Source organism: Danio rerio, chromosome 1, assembly GCF_049306965.1.
Source record: "Danio rerio strain Tuebingen ecotype United States chromosome 1, GRCz12tu, whole genome shotgun sequence".
Lineage (NCBI taxonomy): Eukaryota > Metazoa > Chordata > Actinopteri > Cypriniformes > Danionidae > Danio > Danio rerio.
This window is the reverse complement of record NC_133176.1, coordinates 55,374,102-55,396,873: the sequence shown is the minus strand read 5'-3', so window position 1 is coordinate 55,396,873 and position 22,772 is coordinate 55,374,102. Positions and strand designations below refer to the sequence as shown.

Here is a 22,772-nt window from a genome sequence, read left to right as displayed (position 1 = left end):
AAAAAAATGACGTGTGGTTTAAAATAGAAACATTTTGTATCACTTTACTGTAAATATATTTACTTTCACAGATTTGAGTCAAATAGTTAAAAAAACTTATAAAATAGAATTTTTTTGCAACACTTTAATGTAAATATATTTAATTTCACATTTAATAAACTTTCGACTAACAAATGCATTGAATTTGCTTATTTTTACACCTTCACACCAGCATTTTGAATGGGAAAAAAGGGCAGCTTGGACATTCTGATAAACATCAGCCTAAAATGTTATTGTGCTCTATTAAACATTTTCTTTTATTTAATTCTGTTTATTCTGTCTTCATTTATTAGAACAGATTTTTGTCAAATCAGCTGATAAATAAATAATAATAAAAAACATTTAAAATAGAAACTTTTTGTGACACTTTCCTGTAAATGTATTTACTTTCACATTTAATCCCTTTAATAAACTCTTGACTAACAAAAAGCATCGAATTTTCTCATTTTTACACCTTCACACCAGCTTTTCGAATGGAAAATAGCAGCTTGGACATTCTAATAACCATCTCTTTTGATGTTCCACAGAAAAACAAGGTCATGCATATTTATATAAGCAAAAAAAAAAAAACTTATGTTATTGTGCTTTATTATTATTGTTTATTATTTCTGTGAAAAAACATTGCTTAATTATTTCTGTTTATTCTGTCTTCGTTAGAACAGATTTTTGTCAAATCATTTGATAAATAAATAGCTAAAAAACATTTAAATTAGAAACTTCTTGTAACAATTTACTGTAAATGTATTTACTTTCACATTTAATCCATTTGTTAAACTCTTGACTAACAGCAAGCATTGAATTTGCTCATTTTTTACAGCTTCACACCCGGACATTGAATGGAAAAGAGCAGCCTAAAATGCTAATCTGCCTTATGAAATATTGTCTTTTATAATTAATGGTAAAAACATTTATTAAAATATTCATTTATTAAAGCAGATTTGAGTCAAATCATCTGATAAATAAATAATAAAAAACATTAAAGATAGAAACATTTTTGTAACACTTTACTGCAAATGTATTTACTTTCACATTTAATCCATTTAATAAACTCTTGACTAACAAAAAGCATTGAATTTGCTCATTTCACACCTTCACACCAGTATTTTAAATGGAAAAGAGCAGCTTGGACATTCTAATAACCATCTCTTTTGATGATCCACATAAAAAAACAAGGTCATGCATATTTAAATAATCAAAAAAATTATGTTATTATGCTTTATATTTTTTTAATTATTACTGGTAAAAACAGTTGCTTAATTATGTTTACTCTGTCTTCATTTATTACAACAGATTTTTGTCAAATCATTTGATAAATAAATAGCTAAAAACATTTTATATAAATTTTTATAACACCTTAGTGTAGATGTATTTACTTTCACATATAATCCATTTCATAAACTCTTGACTAACAACAAGCATTGAATTTTTTCTCATTTCACTCCTTCACACCAGCATTTTAAATGGAAAAGACCAGCCTGGACATTCTAATAATCATCTCTTTTGATAATGCACTTAAAAAACAAGGTCATGCATATTTAAATAAGCAAAAAAATTATGTTATTATGCTTTATAGTTTTTTAATTATTACTGGTAAAAACAGTTGCTTAATTATGTTTACTCTGTCTTCATTTATTACAACAGATTTTTGTCAAATCATTTGATAAATAAATAGCTAAAAACATTTAATATAAATTTTTATAACACCTTAGTGTAGATGTATTTACTTTCACATATAATCCATTTCATAAACTCTTGAATAACAACAAGCATTGAATTTGCTCATTTCACTCCTTCACACCAGCATTTTAAATGGAAAAGAGCAGCTTGGACATTCTAATAACCATCTCCTTTGATGATCCACATAAAAAACAAGGTCATGCATATTTATATAAGCAAAAAACCCCTGAACAAATGTTCATATTTAGCAGAACTGCTTCTTTACATGCCATTTCCACCATCCTCCTTTTCTCCTCTTCATCTATCTCACGCTGTCCTTCTTTTTCATCTATCTCTAACTCCCCCTTTTTTTTTCTTTTTGGTGCTTCTTAATCTCATTAGGTACTGGGCAGGAGCCAGGCGTTATAGGGTGCCAACAAACACACACACATGCACACACACACGCACACACACACACAAACAAAAAAACGGTATCTTCTCAATCTCCACAAGAGTTATTCATCACTCACAAAAGAAAAACCACAGTATCTCTTTCCCAACAGCGGCCAACATCCATCCATAACTCACACACGCGCATTAGAAACGCAAACCTCGCTTCTTTTTCCTCCTCCACTGTCTCGACTCTACATAAACACGCTAACCAGAAGCGTCTGCCGCAGAAAATAAACAAAACTTCCAGAATCACATGCAGGAATAATCCATTTAAAGCCGCCGCTCTCGGTCCCGCTGACCTTTTACTGCAGCCGGACGCGGACGGAGGCTAATTCTGTGCTTCTCACAGGGCCGTCGGATGGGATTAAACATCCGGGACGACAGGGAAACACAACAGGGAGCTTTTTTGGATGGCTCTCCTTTGGGTGGGAATGGAGACGGCCTGCGAGACCGCAGTCTTAAAGCCTCAGAATATCATGGTAAACTGATGGGATTTTCATGGTGTTTCTGAATGCGTCTGCCAAGAAGAGCTGGATAAGGGCATCGTCAGCACGGAATTTCAGACATATGGATTCAAGGCCTGGAAAGTATTTCAAAACTAACATACACAAGTTCAAGTCAAAATGATTCGCCATCCTTTGAATTTTCCAAATATTTCCAACATGATGTTTAACAGAGCAAGGAAATTTGCGTAGTATTTCAGACAATATTTTTTCTTCTGGAGAAAGTCTTATTTGCTTTATTTTAGCTAGAATAAAAGCAGTTTTAAATTTTTTAAAAGGTCATTTTTATTAGCCCGCTTCTGCAGTATTATTTGTGGATTTTGTCCTGTGCCAGTTTGAATGACGCTGGCCAGTTTTGGAAAAGGAGAGAGCGAATGGTAGAGCTTTTATATAGGATTCTCTTGGTCACGCATCTGTTACGCGTTGGGGAAGCTTTATAAATGTTCCCTCATGGCTTCTTCTGTTTGCGTCTTCTCCTCGCCTTTTTCAGAAGGTCTCGGGTGATCCATAAGGAAATGAGAAGGTTTGAATTGAGGATAATTCGAGGGTATCGAGAAGCGAACACTGTTGTTGGGACTTGGGTCTATTCTTAGATGTCCAAATTTAGCCATGCTTTAGCTAAGCTGTCTATGTTTAGACCTATAAGACGTCTATTAAACACAACATTGTTTGGTGGGCAGCTTTACATGTGTCTGTAAGTGTTTTTTTTCTACACTGCAAAAGCCTGCACATTAAACAACTGCTTACAGAACATAAATCAATTAAAATTACATTAAAAATGACGATTATCTTCAAGTTTCAAACTGTATAACTGCACAAAACTCATTATTAGTGACACATAATGTACTAATATACATCACATACATACACTAATATGCATGAAATACATATACTAACATATAATACACATATACTATTATACATAATAAAAATACAAAATACAATATACTAATATACATAATAGAAATATACTAGTAAAATGGCCTAATATGCATACACTAATTTACATAATAAAATATACTAATATACATATACTAATATACAAAATAAAAATATCCTAATATACAGAACACAAAATAGTATATATACAATACATATAATGAAATGCAAAATAAAAATCCTAATATAATTTAATCCTAATATATAAAAATCCTAATATATATTAATTTGCATATTCTAATATCCATTTACTACTATATAAGATAAAATACACTAATATGCAAATACAAATATATATGCCAATTTTTATATGTATAAAATATACTTATATATATATATATATATATATATATATATATATATATATATATATATATATATATATATATATATATATATATATATATATATATATATATATATACTAATTTACATAAAAAATACTAATATACATATACAATTATTCATAATAAAGTATACTAATATACATATACTAATATATAATAATTTGCATATTCTAATATACATATACTATTATATATGATAAAATCTACTAATATGCATATACTAATATATATAATAAAATATAATAATATTCCTAAACTGACATACATATGCTAATATTTATATGTATAAAATATACTTACATACATATATTAATTTACATAAAAATATACTAATATACATGTACAAATATACATAATAAAGTATACTAATATATAATAAAATATACTAATATATATATACTAATATATAATAATATGCATATTCTAATATACATATACTACTATATATGAGAAAATATACTAATATACATATGTTAATATACTAATATGCATATACTCATACACATATAATAATATACTAATATACATATACAAACATACATAATAAAGTATACTTATATGCATATTCTATAATAAAATAAAATATACTAATATACATATACTAATATATAATAAAATATACTAATATGCATATACTAATATACCAATATGCATATACTAATATACATATACTAATATATAATAAAATATACTAATATACATATATTAATATACTAATATGCATATACTAATATACATATACTAATATATAATAAAATATACTAATATACATATATTAATATACTAATATGCATATACTAATATACATATACTAATATATAATAAAATATACTAATATACATATACTAATATACTAATATGCATATACTAATATACATATACTAATATATAATAAAATATACTAATATGCATATACTAATATACATATACTAATATACTATTATGCATATTCTAATATACATTTACTAATATACTAATATGCATATTCTAATATACGTATACTTATAAACATAATAAAACTATGCTAATATGCATAAGACAATACTATATATAATATACATATATTAATTTACATAATAAAATATACTAATTTGCATATAATAATTATGAAACATAATTAGCTTTGAATGTAAGCATAAATATGAACAAAAACTACATTGCACGTCTGACGAAAAAGTAAATTCACCAAACGCACTTATGAAATAGAGAGGGAAAAAAGAAGTGGATGAAATGATGATGAGAGAAGAGGAAAAGATGGAGAGAGAAAGAGGGCTGGTGGATGGATGATGTCATTCATGAACTGTGGCTCTGCACTCTCTCTCCCTCTTTCTCTGTCTCTCTGCCCAGCCAATCAAAAGGCCTCCATCAATGACTCAGCCAATCAGGCGCCCCCGAGGGCAAGTTTTGAACTAGTGTAATGCACTAATAACACATTTTGAACCAATCAGAAGCCTGCTCTGAGATCTAAACAGTTCTGTCTGTCTCTGCTGGAGTGTGTCTGTCTCACCTGGTCTCACGCCTGCCAGCATGGGCAGCGGGTGGTGTGTGAAGGCCATTCGGGGGGACCTCGTCTGTGCTGACAGGGCGCTGAAATCGAATTTCCCCGCTGGCTTCTTTAGAGACCCAGGAGAGGACAGCCCTGCCAGAAACCACACGTCAACAACAACAGCAGGGCACAGCACACACCAATCACACGCTAATCGCTCACTAGCTCAACTAGCTCACTGCACTAGTCTTCTTAGTCAGTGATGGACATTCATTTTAATACACCAGCCATGTTGATGGATCGAATGAATCAAAATGGTGCGCGGTTTGATTGAAAATGTGATTAAAGTTATTTTTTACATCATATTTTTCAAATATTTCACAAATGATGTTAAACAGAGCAAGGGATTTTTTTCACAGTATTTTCTATAATATTTTTTCTTCTGGAGAAAGTCTTATTTGTTTTACTTTGGCTAGAATAAAAAGTTTTTATTTTTAGTTTACTAATTCAGGAAGGCTAATGATGAAAGTATATGCTGTATTTTAGGTGGAATTGTAACAGTAATGAATGAATTTTTTGGAAAATCTGGTAAATTTGATTAAATATGTTTTATCATATTAGATTTTTTTAACAAAATGTTCATTTTAATAAATATTTGGAAATGTAGTCATTAGATAATCTAAAATAAATACTGAAGAATAATTAAATACTGAATAAATAATCAAAGATTTAGAACTTAATACATTTATTAAAATATTTAAGTATTGCATGAAATATAGTTCATATTTTTTCAAAAGTCTGCAGAATTTTTAAACATTTATTTTATATTTATTATTAAATATATGTAAGTTTACTTTTTAGATCATCTTTACTTTAATAAGAAATTTTCTTTCCCTCTAATATAATATAATATAATATAATATAATATAATATAATATAATATAATATAATATAATATTAAATAATATAATATTAAATAATATAATATAATATGTCACATAAATGTAATTTCACCAAATTCACTATTACTTTAGATTGAATTGGATGATTTTTATGGAAGTGAAATGTAATTCATATAATAAAAAAACTACAGTCAAATATAAACATGATAGAGCAAATATAAAAGTGAAACTTAAAAAGTAAAAGTTACATTAATATGAATAATTTTTAATTAATAATAACACTAACAAAAGGCTGTATAAATACAGATTTACAACTTAAACAAGATGCAAGATATAAAAGAAACTTTACAAGGTAAAACTGAAACAGTTAAGTTAAACAAGTTTTATCAGTACAAAATCTACTTCAAATAAAAATCACTCTTGCGTAAAAAGACCAAACTAGGCCTGTCACAATATATATGTTTAGTTGTACGATATATTGCACCCAAATATATTGTGATAATATCATCGTAATTTTTAAGATCAAGATTAAGATTTATTTTATCCCACTCTCTATATATAATGCCAGTATGACAATATAATATCATTACAATGCAAATACATTCTTCCATAGAACACATTATATTTAATTCTTAAGCATATTTCCTTTAATTACAGTCATTTTAACAATTTAATAATCAGGCATTGGAATCAGAATGTGAAAACGCATATCCTAAACAAATAATAATAAAAGTTAACTAAAAAGTGCAAGGTATAAAGTAAGAGAGGCTGCGATATCTGCTACCAGACTTACTTTCAGTAGTCAGACAAACACATGAAAATAATAATAATAATAATTCCTTACATTTATATAGCGCTTTTCTGGGCACTCAAAGCACTTTACACAATGGGGGGGGTTTAGAAACATGATATGGGGAGGGTTAGGAGGCCATGATGGAGAGGCCAGTGGGCAGATTTGGCAAGGATGCCGGGGTTAAACCCCTACTCTTATTTGAAGGACATCCTGGGAGTTTTAACGACCACAAAGTGTCGGGACCTCGGTTTAACGTCTCATCCGAAAGATGGCGCTCACTGAGCATTATAGAGTCCCCGTCACTATACTGGGGCATTAGGACCCACATAGACCACAGGTTGAGCGCCCCCTGCTGGCCTCACTAACACCACTTCCGGCAGCAACCTAGCTTTCCCATGTGGTCTCCCATCCAGGTACTGACCGGGCACAGCCCTGCTTAGCTTCAGTGGGCGACCATGTGAGAGTTCCAGAGAGCTAACTGCCGGCAAAATATACTAAAATCCCTTATAGTAAACACTACAGTGTTTTTTTAACCACACTGACACCTCCAATAGAGATAGACATGTTGCGCACACAGCTAAAATGTTGCTAGAATTGTTTTTTTTTTTTTTTTTGTATGGGTGGGTGATGTACACTCACCGGCCACTTTATTAGGTACACCAACTGCTCATTTACGCAAATTTCTAATCAGCCAATCACATTGCAGCAACTCAATGCATTTAGGTCTGTAGACATGCTCAAGACGATCTGCTGCAGTTCAAACTGAGCATCAGAATGGTGAAGAAAGGTCATTTAAGTGACTTTGAATGTGGCATGGTTATGGACGCTAGACAGGCTGGTCTGTGTATTTCAGAAACTGCTGATCTACTGGGATTTTCACGCACAACCATCTCTAGGGTATACAGAGAATGGTCCGAAAAAGAGACAATATCCAGTGAGCGGCGGTTCTGTGGGCGCAAATGCCTTGTTGATGCCAGAGGTATCAGGTTTGAGCTGATAGAAAGGCAACAGTAACTCAAATAACACATCTGAGGTGTGCAGAAGATCATCTCTTAACCTACAACACATTGAACCTAGAGGCTTAAAATCTCAATCCAATAGAGCACTTTGGGATGTTATTGTGATGCTATCATGGAGCAAAATCGCTTAGTAATATTTCCAGTCCCTTGTTGAATCTATCCCGCGAAGGATTAAGGCAGTTTCGGAGCCAAAAGGGAGTCCAACCCGGTACTAGTAAGGTGTACCTAATAAAGTGGCCGGTAAATGCACCACCAAAAATGACTGAGGTCATGTCCATGTGTTGTGTGACAATTGATATATTGATTATTGTGACAGGCCTAGACCAAACGCTTTTAAAAATTGATAGTGAACTTAAAAATGATTCAAGCAATATTATAAATAAGCTCCGCAAACCATTCCCACACCTTTAAACAACACTTTTAACTAATCTCAGCTTCACAACTCCTTCATGAAGTATCTTTTCCCCCTCATCTCGCCCCACTCGGGTCACGTCCTGCTTTTGTATTTTCACATTCCTCCGCAACCCTTAATGTGTAAATAACGTAAAGCAGTCCCGTCCACAAATAGCCATAGGAGAAATACCGCCATCAACGTCGACACATTTCTACAGTCCCACATCATATCACGTCTTCTGTAAGCGTTCCTCAACTATTAAATTAGCAACACCTCAACTGCTTCGATCCATCACCAGAAAGATGAAAGAGGGATGAAAATAACATGAAGAGGTGAGAAATTGCAGGAGAAAGTGATAACAGAGCAGGGATGGCTCATAATTGGAGAAAAACCAAAGAAAACACACACACCGAGTCCTTTTGGCACCCATTGCTTAGTATTACTCATACACAAACACATACACACACACACACACACACACACACACACACACACACACACACACACACACTTAAACTTCACTTCAGTTTGTTGCTATTTTTTCCTCTCTACATTACAAGGCATTAAATCCCATTTCAGCTTAATTCCCCTTTCTCTGTGCACTTTCTGTTGTGTTTGTTCTTGTGTGTGTGTGTGTGTGTGTGTGTGTGTGTGTGTGTGTGTGTGTGTGTGTGTGTGTGTGTGTGCCAGAGAGAACACCCGTGTGTGTGGGAGTGTGCAAATGCGAGTGAAAGTGTTAAGTCTGTATATGTATATTTATCACTGAATGTGCACACACACACACACACATGCACACTCTCTCTCGCCTCCTGCTTCTTTTCAAATGGGAATCTTGATCTAACAAATATTTCAGCATTTCTCTCAACGCAGCACGCACATGAAAAGTGAAGTGTTCTAAAAGAGTAAAGATGAGTAAAGATATGTCTCAAATTAAATGTTCCACCATTCAAAACTAATAGTTTGATGCTTTGAAAGAAGTCTTATTAGCATAAAGGCTGCATTTATTTGATTATAAATACTGTAATAACTTTAATTATTAATATTATTTAGAATATCAGTTTTTTATTGAATATATTTGAATATACAATTCATTACTGTGAAACCGTTTACATTTTCAGCATCCAGTATTCCAGTATAATATAATATAATATAATATAATATAATATAATATAATATAATATAATATAATATAATATAATATAATATAATATAATATAATAATTGATATAATATAATATAATATAATATAATATAATATAATATAATATAATATAATATAATATAATATAATATAATATAATAAAATAAAATATAATATAATTAATATAATATAATTTAATATAATTGATATAATATAATATAATATAATATAATATAATATAATTGATATAATATAATATAATATAATATAATATAATATAATATAATATAATATAATATAATATAATATAATATAATATAATATAGGGGCGAAGCAGTGGCACAGTAGGTAGTGTTGTTGCCTCACAGCAAGGAGGTCGCTGGGTCAAGCCTTGGCTCAGTTGGCGTTTCTGTGTGGAGTTTGCATGTTCTCCCTGCGTTCGCGTGGGTTTCCTCCGGGTGCTCCAGTTTCCCCCACAGTCCAAAGACATGCGGTACAGGTGAATTGGGTAGGCTAAATTGGCCGTAGTGTAAGTGTGTGTGTGTGAATGTGTGTTGGGATGTTTTCCAGAGATGGGTTGCTGCTGGAAGGGCATCTGCTGCATAAAAACTTGCTGGATAAGTTGGCGGTTCATTCTGCTGTGGTGACCCCGGATTAATAAAGGGACTAAGCCGACAAGAAAATGAATGAATGAATGAATGAATAATATAATATAATATAATATAATATAATATAATATAATATAATATAATATAATATAATATAATATAATATAATTAATATAATATAATATAATATAATATAATATAATATAATATAATATAATATAATATAATTAATATAATATAATATAATATGATATGATATGATATAATATAATATAATATAATATAATATAATATAATATAATATAATATAATATAATTAATATAATATAATATAATATAATATGATATGATATGATATGATATAATATAATATAATATAATATAATATAATACAATATAATATAATATAATATAATATAATATAATATAATATAATATAATTATTTTTTTTATTATTGTTGTTGATTTTGAAAATGGTTGCGCTGCTTAAAGTGATACACACCCCAGGTAAATAGGGTAAACATGAAATAATACTTGGGTGCTGGTATTATTAATGCAGAAAGGTTTGTAGTGAAAAGCATTTCTGTCTGATTATGACATTCACACACAAACGTGGAGCAGATGTCTTCACTACTGTAGATACACGGAAGAGCCATCTGGACCAGAACACAGACTGAGAGAGAGAGAGAGTGTGTGTGTGTGTGTGTGTGTGGACAGAAGGTGCACCTGTGTTATGCGTTTTCTCAGTGTTTGCGTGCCTGTGTGTGTTTCTCTGACTTTGACCGTCCCATCTGGGCTCCTCCAGAAAGCTGACAGTGACCACAGTGATCCTTCAGTTCGGTGTCTGCCTTAGTAAGACCAAAAAACCCTTCATCGACAATAAATCTCTTGTACTAGACTAAACAACATTGAGCATTATATTAAAAAGGTATAATAACAATATGTGCTCTAACCAAAGCTGTGAATATATAGGGATTGTTGAAAGTTGACTGTAGCTCAATGGTTAGAAGATTGCTGTTTCGAGTCCCAGCTGAGCCAGTTGGTGTATCTATGTGGAGTTTGCTTGTTCTCCCTGTGATGCTGTGGGTGCACCTTCGGGTGCTCTGGTTTTTCCCACAGTCCAAGCACATGCGCTATAGGTGAAATAAACTAAATTGGCTGTATAAGTGTGTGTGTGTGAATGCGAGTGAGTATGGGTGTTTTCCAGTAATGGGAAATCCACAAAGTAAAACATATGCTTAAATAGTTGGCGGTTCATTCTGCTGTGGCGAGCCCTGATAAATAAGGGACTAAGCTGAAGGAAAAATAATGAATTAATGAAATTTGCTCACTGGTTCTAGAGTTTCTTTCTTCTGTTGAACACAAAATTAGATATTTTTGTAGGATATTGGTAATTAGTAACCATTGACGTCCTTAATACGTGTTTTTCCTACTCTCTGGTTTCAGCATTCTTCAAAATATCTTCTTTTGGTTCCACCAGGATAAAGAAACTTTGGAACCCCTTTAGTGCAAGTAAATAATGGGTACATTTTCATTTTTGGGTAAACTGTCACTTTAAACTTACACGAAAAGCACCAGTTTGGTGTGTCAAGACAACTAAATCAAATACAATCAATAACAAATAAATAAATAATTAAATAAAAAAATAATTTCTGTTGGATATATAACCACAGCATTTTGATGACTGACTTATGTTCGTCAGACGTGTCATAATAATTAAAACAATAGTCAAGATGGTGCGCATTGCGATTGGTCTGCTGGTTATTCTAGTTATTTAATCACATGATCTGTTATATTTACAGTGCATTGATCCACTGAAAACTGAAATCTTTTCCTTTTAAATACGAGGAGTTTATGTGCAAACCACTTGGACAGTAATATACGATTTTATGATACCTGCCGAATTCAGAAGAAATCATATGAAATTAAGTGAAAACATAAACAGAGGAAAGGGCCCCTCGCTCTTTCACTGTATTGCTCTCTCTTGCTCATAATAGTTTAATTATGACACGAGCTGTGAATGTTTGCTACAAATGCATGTACTTTTTCAGAACCAGCCTAGCAGACACAGGACGTCAACATGAGGTCAGATTGACGTTGTACCCAGGGGCGGACTTAACGAATAAGCGAGATAAGTGGCCGCTTAGGGCCCCAGGAAGTCCGAGGGCCCCTAAATAAGTATAAAAGATACCATAAATTATTTATAACATTGTTTTCTATCATATTTTGTACGGCGAGGTATTTTAACTTTAAAATAAACTTTCATTATAAATGGTAATTTCAACGCAATTATTACATCTGGGCATCTGTGTCCCCTACCTTCAATCATGGACCAGTCCAGCAGTCAAATCAGTGAAGATTTAATTTAAAAGAGTTTCAAGAGTTTACACTTAGATGATGATTGATAATAAAGCTTGTTTGGCATGCTGTCCCGGGAGAGCTGTCCCCGAGCTTATGAGATCCTCGAGCCCTGGGCTACCACCCGTTTGCAGGGCGAGAGGGGAGTTTGAGCTCAGGTAGATCTCGATTAACTTCCCCCGGCTTATTTCTAGCTAAGTGACGGATATAGATGACTAAGGAGAGGTGTACTCGCTATGGTATCAATTTTGGGTCTTCAATTTACTTAGATTGCGTGTTTTTTTGGGCTGTTCGAGGAAACCGGAGAACCCGGGGAAAACTCTGGTCATTTATAGTAAGTTAGGAATCATCTGATTGGAGAATCAACCATAAGCTGATGTGTGAACAGCTGGGAACAATCATAAGCACGTGATCCTCTCGAAATTAGTTTATAAATAAACTTCATTTAGTATGTTTAGTTGTGAATTCCTCTTAAGAAAACAAAAAGTTTTACAAGGTGCTTTACGTGTTATTTTTTTGCATTAAGATAAAATTCAGAAAATGATATCGAATGATATAAGAACAAAACAGCAAAATAATAATGAAAAAATGTAAGTACAAAATGTGCATTTTAGATCTTTTGGGCTCCCTGGCTGGAATTGTTTAGCCCCCCAAAATCACTAAATCCGCCCCTGGTTATACCCTAATGTTGTGTGGACGTTGCATTTTGTTTCGAAATAACAATCAGGTTGACGTCTGAACCCAATATCCAATGTTGGACAAATGTTGTATTTTGGTTACTTTCCAACGCAACCTAAAAAACAGCCAAATATCAACGTCTACTGATGTTGCAGCTTGACGTTGTGTCGACGTTACCACTATGACGTCTATTAGATGTTATACCTGACGAATAAATGTCAGTATTTGACATCAATATGACGTTGGTTTAGGATGTTGGCTCAGCGTTGGATTTTGGTCACTTTCTAACACAACCTTAAATAAACCAAATATCAACTTTATTTGATGTCGTTATTGGACAGCTGCCGACCCAAATCTAACCTAATATTAAAGTCTTATGATGCTGTGTGTCTGCTGGGAGAGTCTTATAAAGACTAGTCGGTGGTAAACTATCCTCTCTGATGACCTCAACTTCAGATGGCAGATCGGCTCTTTCAACCACCGACAACTCCCAAAATTGTTTAAAATCTATACAAGTGTATCACAGTGGTTAGCACTGTCCGCTACCAGCAACAAGGTTGGCTGTTTACAGCAAGAAGGTCACTGGTTTGAGTCCCGGCTGGGCCAGTAGGCATTTCTGTGTGGAGTTTGCATGTTCTCCCTGTGTTGGTGTGGGTTTCCTTCATGTGCTCCGGTTTTCCCCACAGTCCAAAGACATGTGCTATGGGCGAATTGGATGAACTCAATTGGAAATAGTGGATGAGTGTGAATGTGAGTGTGTATGAGTGTTTACCAGTACTGGGTTGCATCTGGAAGAGCATCCGCTGTGTAAAACATACTAGATAAGTTGGCGGTTGATTCCGCTGTGGTGACCCCTGATGAATAAAGAAACTAAGCGGAAGGAAAATGAATGACTGAATACACTATATAGAGAAATCATAAGCCGCTTGGTTTTTCTCTCACATGGTACGAGGCACGTTCATATAAGCATCAGCAATTTCTATGTGATTTCTCCCAATGGCAAAACAATTGCACACAAGCTCTTGCAACGACAACAAATTGCACTGTGTGTGCCCTCATTTATGCATATCAGGCCAGTCAACAGCGTTTTGTAAAGTAACACCTAACACATGCGTCTGAAGTGGATTTTATATTCTTTAAAGTGTGAAGTTAATCTATATATTCAAACTGTATGTGTATAATCTGCTTCTAGACTTGCAGACCATTAGAAGAATTACCATATCACAAGAAATGGATAAGTTATATAGTTACCAGGTTTGGGTCAGGGGTTAACCAAGGTGGAAATTGAGGTCAGGGGTTAACCTAGGTGGAATTTGGGGTCAGGGGTTAACCTAGGTGGAATTTGTGTGACATATGTAGATCAAAGGGAAAAATAGTTGCAAAAGAAGTATATAAGCAGGCCAGAACATCAGTGAGACAGAATTTTTCAGACAGAGATGCTACTGGGGGTCTCCTGAAAGTTCTCCTTTGTTGTCAACAATAAAGTATATTCTTCTGATATTCATAACCTCCAGATTGAGTTTGATTTAGTAAGAGAAAAACCAAGAAAACCACTACACGTCATATATACAGTTGAAGTCAGAAATATTAGCCCCCTTTGAATTTTTTTCTTCTTTTTTAAATATTTTCCAAATAATGTTTAACAGAGCAAGGAAATTTTCACAGTATGTCTGATAATATTTTTTCTTCTGGATAAAGTCTTATTTGTTTTATTTCGGCTAGAATAAAAGCAGTTTTTAATTTTTTAAACACCATTTTAAGGTCAATATTATTAGTCTCTTTAAGCTATTTTTTTCTTGATAGTCTACAGAACAAACCATCATTATACAAAAACTTGCCTAATTACCCTAACCTGCCTAGTTAACCTAATTAACCTAGTTAAGCCTTTAAATGTCACTTTAAGCTGTATAGAAGTGTCTTAAAATATATCTAGTCAAATATTATTTACTGTCACCATGGTAAAGATAAAATAAATCCATTATTCAAAATGAGTTATTAAAACTATTATGCTTAGAAATGTGTTGAGAAGAATCTCTCCATTAAAAAGAAATTGGGGAAAAATAAATAAGAGGTCTAATAATTCAGGGGGGCTAAAAATTCTGACTTCAACTGTATATTTTCACGAAACTGCATTTCTATAGTTTACATAAAGATGTAAACAAAACACTTGAATCTTAAAACCAGTTTCAAACATTGGCCACCAAGACATTTTGTAAATGAACAGCCAAAATGCATAATGTGCAATGCTTTTCTATTTTGAGTTAGAGTTTGCCCTGTAAATATGGCTCCTCATTCAACAAATGTTTCCAGCGTGTACGTTTCAATTTCAATTTTTCATATTCAGTGTTTAATGCAAACTCCCAGAATACACATCTAAAATACATGGATGGAATCAAACAGTAACTCAATAACAAACTAACCAAGCATCATACTTCACCCCTAATCTAACTCTAGCCTATCTGCTTCCTCTGCCCGTGTGCATGTGTGTGTGTGTTGTGTCTTCTAACCATGGTAAGGAAACTGCACGCCGTCATTCTCATGCTTTATCTTCCTCTCTTGAACATTCGTCAAATGGTGCTGCACTGCAACTGAAGAAGAGAAGTGTTAACATTAAAAAGAAGGAGAAAACTTTGTGTTGAGCTCATGAAGATGGAGTGTTTGACGCTTTCTCCACAGATTTGGTGCTGGAGCCCAGTTTGTCCTCGTCCCTCACATTTCCACTCAAGAAAAAAAGTCATTTGGATTAATTTTCCTTCAGCTTAGTCCCTTTATTAGCGGAATAAACTGCCAACAATTCCGGTATTTGTTTTACACAGTGGATGCCCTTCCAGCTGCAACCCAGTACTGGGAAACACCCATACACACTCATTTACACACTCATACACTACGCCCAATTTACTTCATTTAAATCACCTATAGTGCATGTGTTTGGACTGAGCCACCGTGCCGCCCTAACAAAATTATTTTTATGTTGTTGGCCTTTTTAACTTTTATGTGCATGTTTTTCTGCCTCTTAAATAATAGTTGATACATTTTATGGTCTTAAATAAAACAGAATTTAGTACATTTACATTTTTCAGGAGCATCTGCAACAGTATGTTTATTTTGGCTTTTGTGTCGTTGAAAACGTGAGCCACTACAGCCATGAATCTGACATTAGCACCACCTCAGTGTAAAAGTCATGTTTGTGTGTGTTTGTGTTTGTGTGTGTGTGTGTGTGTGTGTGTGTGTGTGTGTGTGTGTGTGTGTGTGTGTGTGTGTGTGTGTGTGTGGCTCACCTGCGTCCACATCGTTGGGCCAGCCGCTGGACTGAGAGCTGGTGCCGGCTGGAGAACGGCTGTAGAAAACATCGTCCACAGGACTCTCCATCTCACTGTCATCTATAGACTTACGCTTATTTGAGCTGCAGAAACACAGAGAAACCCACAGAGAGATCAGCAATGCACACATGCAGACACTCAGAGAAACAACAAAAAAATTATATTATATTATATTATATTATATTATATTATATTATTTTATATTATATTATATTATATTATATTATATTATATTATATTATATTATATTATTTTATATTATATTATTTTATATTATATTATATTATATTATATTATATTATATTATATTATATTATATTATATTATATTATATTATTTTATATTATATTATATTAACTATATTTTATCATATTATATTAATTATATTATATCATATTATATTATTTTATATTATATTATATTTTATTATATTATATTATTTTATATTATATTATAATACATTATATTATATTATATTAATTATATTTTATTATAATATATTAATTATATTATATTATATAATTTTATATTATATAATATTATATTATAATACATTATATCATATTATATTATATTATATTATAATACATTATATTATATTAATTATATTATATTATATTGTATTATATTATATTATTTTATATTATATTATATTATATTATATTATATTATTTTATATTATATTATATTATATTATATTATATTATATTATATTATATTATATTATATTATATTATATTATTTTATATTATATTAACTATATTTTATCATATTATATTAATTATATTATATCATATTTTATTATATTATATTATTTTATATTATATTATAATACATTATATTATATTATATTAATTATATTTTATTATAATATATTAATTATATTATATTATATAATTTTATATTATATAATATTATATTATAATACATTATATCATATTATATTATTTTATATTATAATACATTATATTATATTAATTATATTATATTATATTATATTATATTATTTTATATTATATTATATTATATTATATTATTTTATATTATATTATATTATATTATATTATATTATATTATATTATATTATATTATATTATATTATATTATATTATATTATATTATTTTATATTATATTATATTAACTATATTTTATCATATTATATTATATTATATTATATTATATTATATTATATTATATTATATTATATTATATTATATTATTTTATATTATATTATATTAACTATATTTTATCATATTATATTAATTATATTATATCATATTATATTATTTTATATTATATTATATTTTATTATATTATATTATTTTATATTATATTATAATACATTATATTATATTATATTAATTATATTTTATTATAATATATTAATTATATTATATTATATAATTTTATATTATATAATATTATATTATAATACATTATATCATATTATATTATATTATATTATAATACATTATATTATATTATAGTATATTATATATTATTTTATATTATAATACATTATATTATATTAATTATATTATATTATATTGTATTATATTATATTATTTTATATTAAATTATATTATATTATATTATATTATATTATTTTATATTATATTATATTATATTATATTATATTATATTATATTATATTATATTATTTTATATTATATTATATTAACTATATTTTATCATATTATATTAATTATATTATATCATATTTTATTATATTATATTATTTTATATTATATTATAATACATTATATATTATATCATATTAATTATATTTTATTATAATATATTAATTATATTATATTATATAATTTTATATTATATAATATTATATTATAATACATTATATCATATTATATTATTTTATATTATAATACATTATATTATATTAATTATATTATATTATATTATATTATATTATATTATTTTATATTATATTATATTATATTATATTATATTATATTATATTATTTTATATTATATTATATTAACTATATTTTATCATATTATATTAATTATATTATATCATATTATATTATTTTATATTATATTATATTTTATTATATTATATTATATTATATTATATTATATTATATTATAATACATTATATTATATTATATTAATTATATTTTATTATAATATATTAATTATATTATATTATATAATTTTATATTATATAATATTATATTATAATACATTATATCATATTATATTATATTATATTATAATACATTATATTATATTATAGTATATTATATATTATTTTATATTATAATACATTATATTATATTAATTATATTATATTATATTGTATTATATTATATTATATTAACTATATTTTATTATATTACATTAATTATATTATATTTTATTATATTATATCATTTTATATTATATTATATTATATTATATTATATTATATTATATTATATTATTTTATATTATAATACATTATATTATGTTATATTATATTAACTATATTTTATTATATTATATTAATTATATTATATTATATTATTTTATATTATATAATATTATATTATAATACATTATATCATATTATATTATATTATAATACATTATATTATATTATAGTATATTATATATTATATTATATTATAATACATTATATTATATTAATTATATTATATTATATTATATTATATTATATTATAGTCAGGTTAATTGGTCCCTATATCATTCTTTTCACATCATTAAAATATAATATTGGCCTATTTAATTATGTTTCCAAATAAAATATCAAAAGTATAAAAAAATGTAATTAAACTCTAAAAAAGCTGCTACTTATTATATGAATTTATTTGTTTGAGCTACTTGAAATGCTGATAATCCCACAACAAAACAATCTATTTAATGTATAATGTAGGACTAATTATAAAACCATATAAAACAATTAGACCCTAAACAATTCAATGATTTGATAATTCCAGCTGCTCAATGCAAAATACACAGGAGATAATCAAATGTGCACTCTTAAACCATTTAAACGTTGAGTTTAATAGTGTAACAACTCTTCTAAACTTGATCATAGACAGTCTGAGAGTAGGAGAGAAGTAGTGATCCAGTAGACAGAGTGTGTACCTGCGAGGAAGACTGGCGTACAGCTCCACCTCAGACCTACAAAGAAGAAGAGCAGCACAGATCACACCTCAGTTCAAGAGCAGGTACAGTTAAAATCATTCAAAGTTATTTGCCCTCCTGTGAATATTTCAAATATTTCCCATGTTATGGTTAACAGAGCAAGACATTTTTCACACAGCACTTCCTATAATATTTTTTTCTTCTAGAGAAAGTCTTGTTGGTTTTATTTCAGCTAGAATAAAAGCAGTTTTTACTTTTTTAAAAACATTTAAGCTTGATATTACTAGCCCCCTTAAGCAGTATTTTTTTCCCGATTATCTACAGAACAAACTATCTTTATACAACCACTTGCCTAATTACTCTAACTTTAAATCTCACTAAGCTTAATACTAGTTTCTTGAAAAAAATCTAGTAAAATATTATGTGCTGTCGTCATGGCAAAGATAAAATAAATCAGTTATTAGAAATGAGTTAGTAAAACTATTATGTTTAGAAATGTGTTGAAAAAACCTCCCCTTTAAACATAAATTAGGGGGGAAATATACAGGGTGTGTGTTCACCTTGTGGATGGTGGAGAGGCGAGTGAACGTCTGCCTAGTGCTACTTGGTTGATGTTGTAATATCCGGGACTTTCCAGATCCGCCAGGGAGAAATTGGGACCTGACGCTGTTGCAACAGGGGCTGCAGGAGACACAGAGAGAGAAACTTTTGAATGTCATCAAATAAGAGAGAGAGAGAGAGAGAGAGAGAGAGAGAGAGAGAGTTACTAATGGCATGTCATGATTTTGCCAAGTACGATGCGACGCTGGATGAGCATCTATGTTGATCCTGGAACATTGTTTTTGTTGGAAAACCCCTAAAGCCAACTATAACTGTAATTTATTCCCAAAATTAGAGGGGAATAATAGTTGGATAACCATCATGTAGAAGTGCAAAAACCTAACCGTAAGCCTAAACTTAAAATAAATGGTAAACATATCCCTTAATTCTGATTGGCTGATTGGAATGTTGTTCCAGGATCAACATAGATGTTAATCCAGGAACATGTCCTATTGGTGAAATCAAGTTAGGGTTACTAATGAATGCAGGCTATGCAGTCTTGTGCTGGGTAAGTTACTTTATAAAAAGCAATAGATAACACTGACTACTTTTAGAAAATTGTAATCTGATTACATTACTAATTACTTAAGGTAAAACGTAAGCAGATTGCTAATTACTTGACTTTGACGTTACTTTAAAAACATTAAAAATACCCCTATAAAAATACTAAATAAACTGCAGCTCTTTCAGTAATTTAATGTTCAATGAAAAACATTACAGTGGGTTTAACACATCAGCTTGACATATTCAAAAGAGCTAACGAGTTCACACAAAACTTACAATTTTCTCATCATTTACTTGTTGCAAATTATTATTTTTTTAACACAAAAGAAGACATGAGGCGACGCAGTGGCGCAGTAGGTAGTGCTGTCGCCTCACAGCTAGAAGGTCGCTGGTTCGAGCCTCAGCTGGGTCAGTTGGCATTTCTGTGTGGAGTTTGGGTGCTCCGGTTTCCCCCACAGTCCAAAGACATGCGGTACAGGTGAATTGGCTAAATTGGCCATGTGTATGTGTATGAATGAGTGTGTATGGATGTTTCCCAGAGATGGGTTGCAGCTGAAAGGGCATCCACTGCGTAAAACGTGCTGGATAAGTTGGCGGTTCATTCCTCTGTGGTGACCCCGGATCAATAAAAAAAAGGGACTAAGCCGAAAAGAAAATGAAGAAGACATGAAAGAATCTGGATACCTGTAATCATTCACATCCATCCTATACAAAAGCATTGCAGTGTTTGGGTGTTCTGTGTTTGTCTGAGATAATTAGTCTACTGAAATGTGTATATTCTATACAGAGCATGAAGCTGATCAGTCAGTTATTGTCACGGTTTTCAACTGAGGGCGCCTGGAAAATGCGAGAGTGCGCTCCGAATGTAAGCGCAAGCCGCATGCCTCCTTTGGAAATAACAAACTTGCGTGTGCAAATGACTCGATATGTGAACGCCCACATAAGCAGCTTCGCTTCTCTTTACATTCAGAAGATACCTTCACTCCCGATCCTGCACAAAAATTCAATTTAGCTTGTTTAGGCTGAGTTGGACCACAGTGCTTTTGGGCGCCGGTGTAATCCTTGGCGGTAAGTATTGTTATAGAATTCTTTCTGTTTAAGTGCTTGAACAAGTTGCTGGTCAAGTTAAAAGCAGACGAACATTCTTTAGAGCAGTGGTCCCAAACTTTTTTTTCACCGCGGACCAGTCAACGGTTGTCAATTTAACAACGGACTGGTGTGGGCCGGAGGGGTGGGGTGGGGGTGGGGGATTCTTCACGTGAACACAGCTAACTTACTGCGCTCGTGCATCCAGGTTAATCATGAACAACTCTGCACTATCGCACTATCGCAGTCTGATTATGTTTCAATCAAGGTTTATATGCATCAAATACAAAACATCTGCGCCAAACATCTCAACTGACGAACATATTAACAATAATACAACCGTATAGCCGAATTAAATGTATGCATTGGCATGTTACAGCCCTAATGAGTATGATTATGTGAAACTCCATATAGATACATATTGCAATGATTTCGGCTACTTACTTAGCAATGCACGCACACATATATGCACAATCCTTAAATGCTCTGCTGAGTTGGACTCTATAATACCTGTTTTATAACTTTAAACTATCAACCACCACCAATGAGCTATATTCTATCGTTCTTCCCGCTCCGTGGTGGATTTTGGCATAGTCCATTTCACGTGAGTTGGCGGGGGTGAATGGAAGAAACCAAGTCGCGGGGGGAATATTTTCTACAGAAATAATTTATTATTTCTTATGTGGCCTGGTACCAATTGGTGGTTGGGGACCACTGCTTTAGAGACTGAACATGGACTACATTTCACAGCAATATTTTTGTTTTTACGCTCAATGAAGTCAAATTCAAGAGTTCACACTTAGCTGATAATCAATAAAGCGTATTTGGC

The 22,772-nt window shown here is 30.5% G+C and overlaps 1 protein-coding gene across 50 annotated transcripts in view; it reads right to left on the bottom strand.

The window, feature by feature from the left end:
* Window positions 1-22,772, bottom strand: part of nfixa (nuclear factor I/Xa) — a 253,758-nt gene that overhangs the window by 30,687 nt on the left and 200,299 nt on the right. For 32 of the 50 annotated variants that reach the window (XR_012405563.1, XR_012405566.1, XR_012405493.1 and 29 more), the window contains 5 exons: window positions 20,314-20,434; window positions 19,754-19,789; window positions 16,595-16,719; window positions 15,824-15,904; window positions 5,445-5,576 (listed from right to left, as the gene is read on the bottom strand). Coding sequence is in view for 29 of the 50 variants with exons in the window: in XM_073949468.1 (XP_073805569.1) it covers window positions 5,445-5,576; window positions 15,824-15,904; window positions 16,595-16,719; window positions 19,754-19,789; window positions 20,314-20,434 (495 nt within the window). In the remaining 21 variants the exon portion in view is untranslated. Of the gene's footprint in view, window positions 1-5,444; window positions 5,577-12,512; window positions 14,770-14,979; window positions 15,905-16,594; window positions 16,720-19,753; window positions 19,790-20,313; window positions 20,435-22,772 lie in introns of those variants that run through there. The other 18 variants (XR_012405548.1, XR_012405547.1, XR_012405700.1 and 15 more) reach the window with 2 other exon arrangements.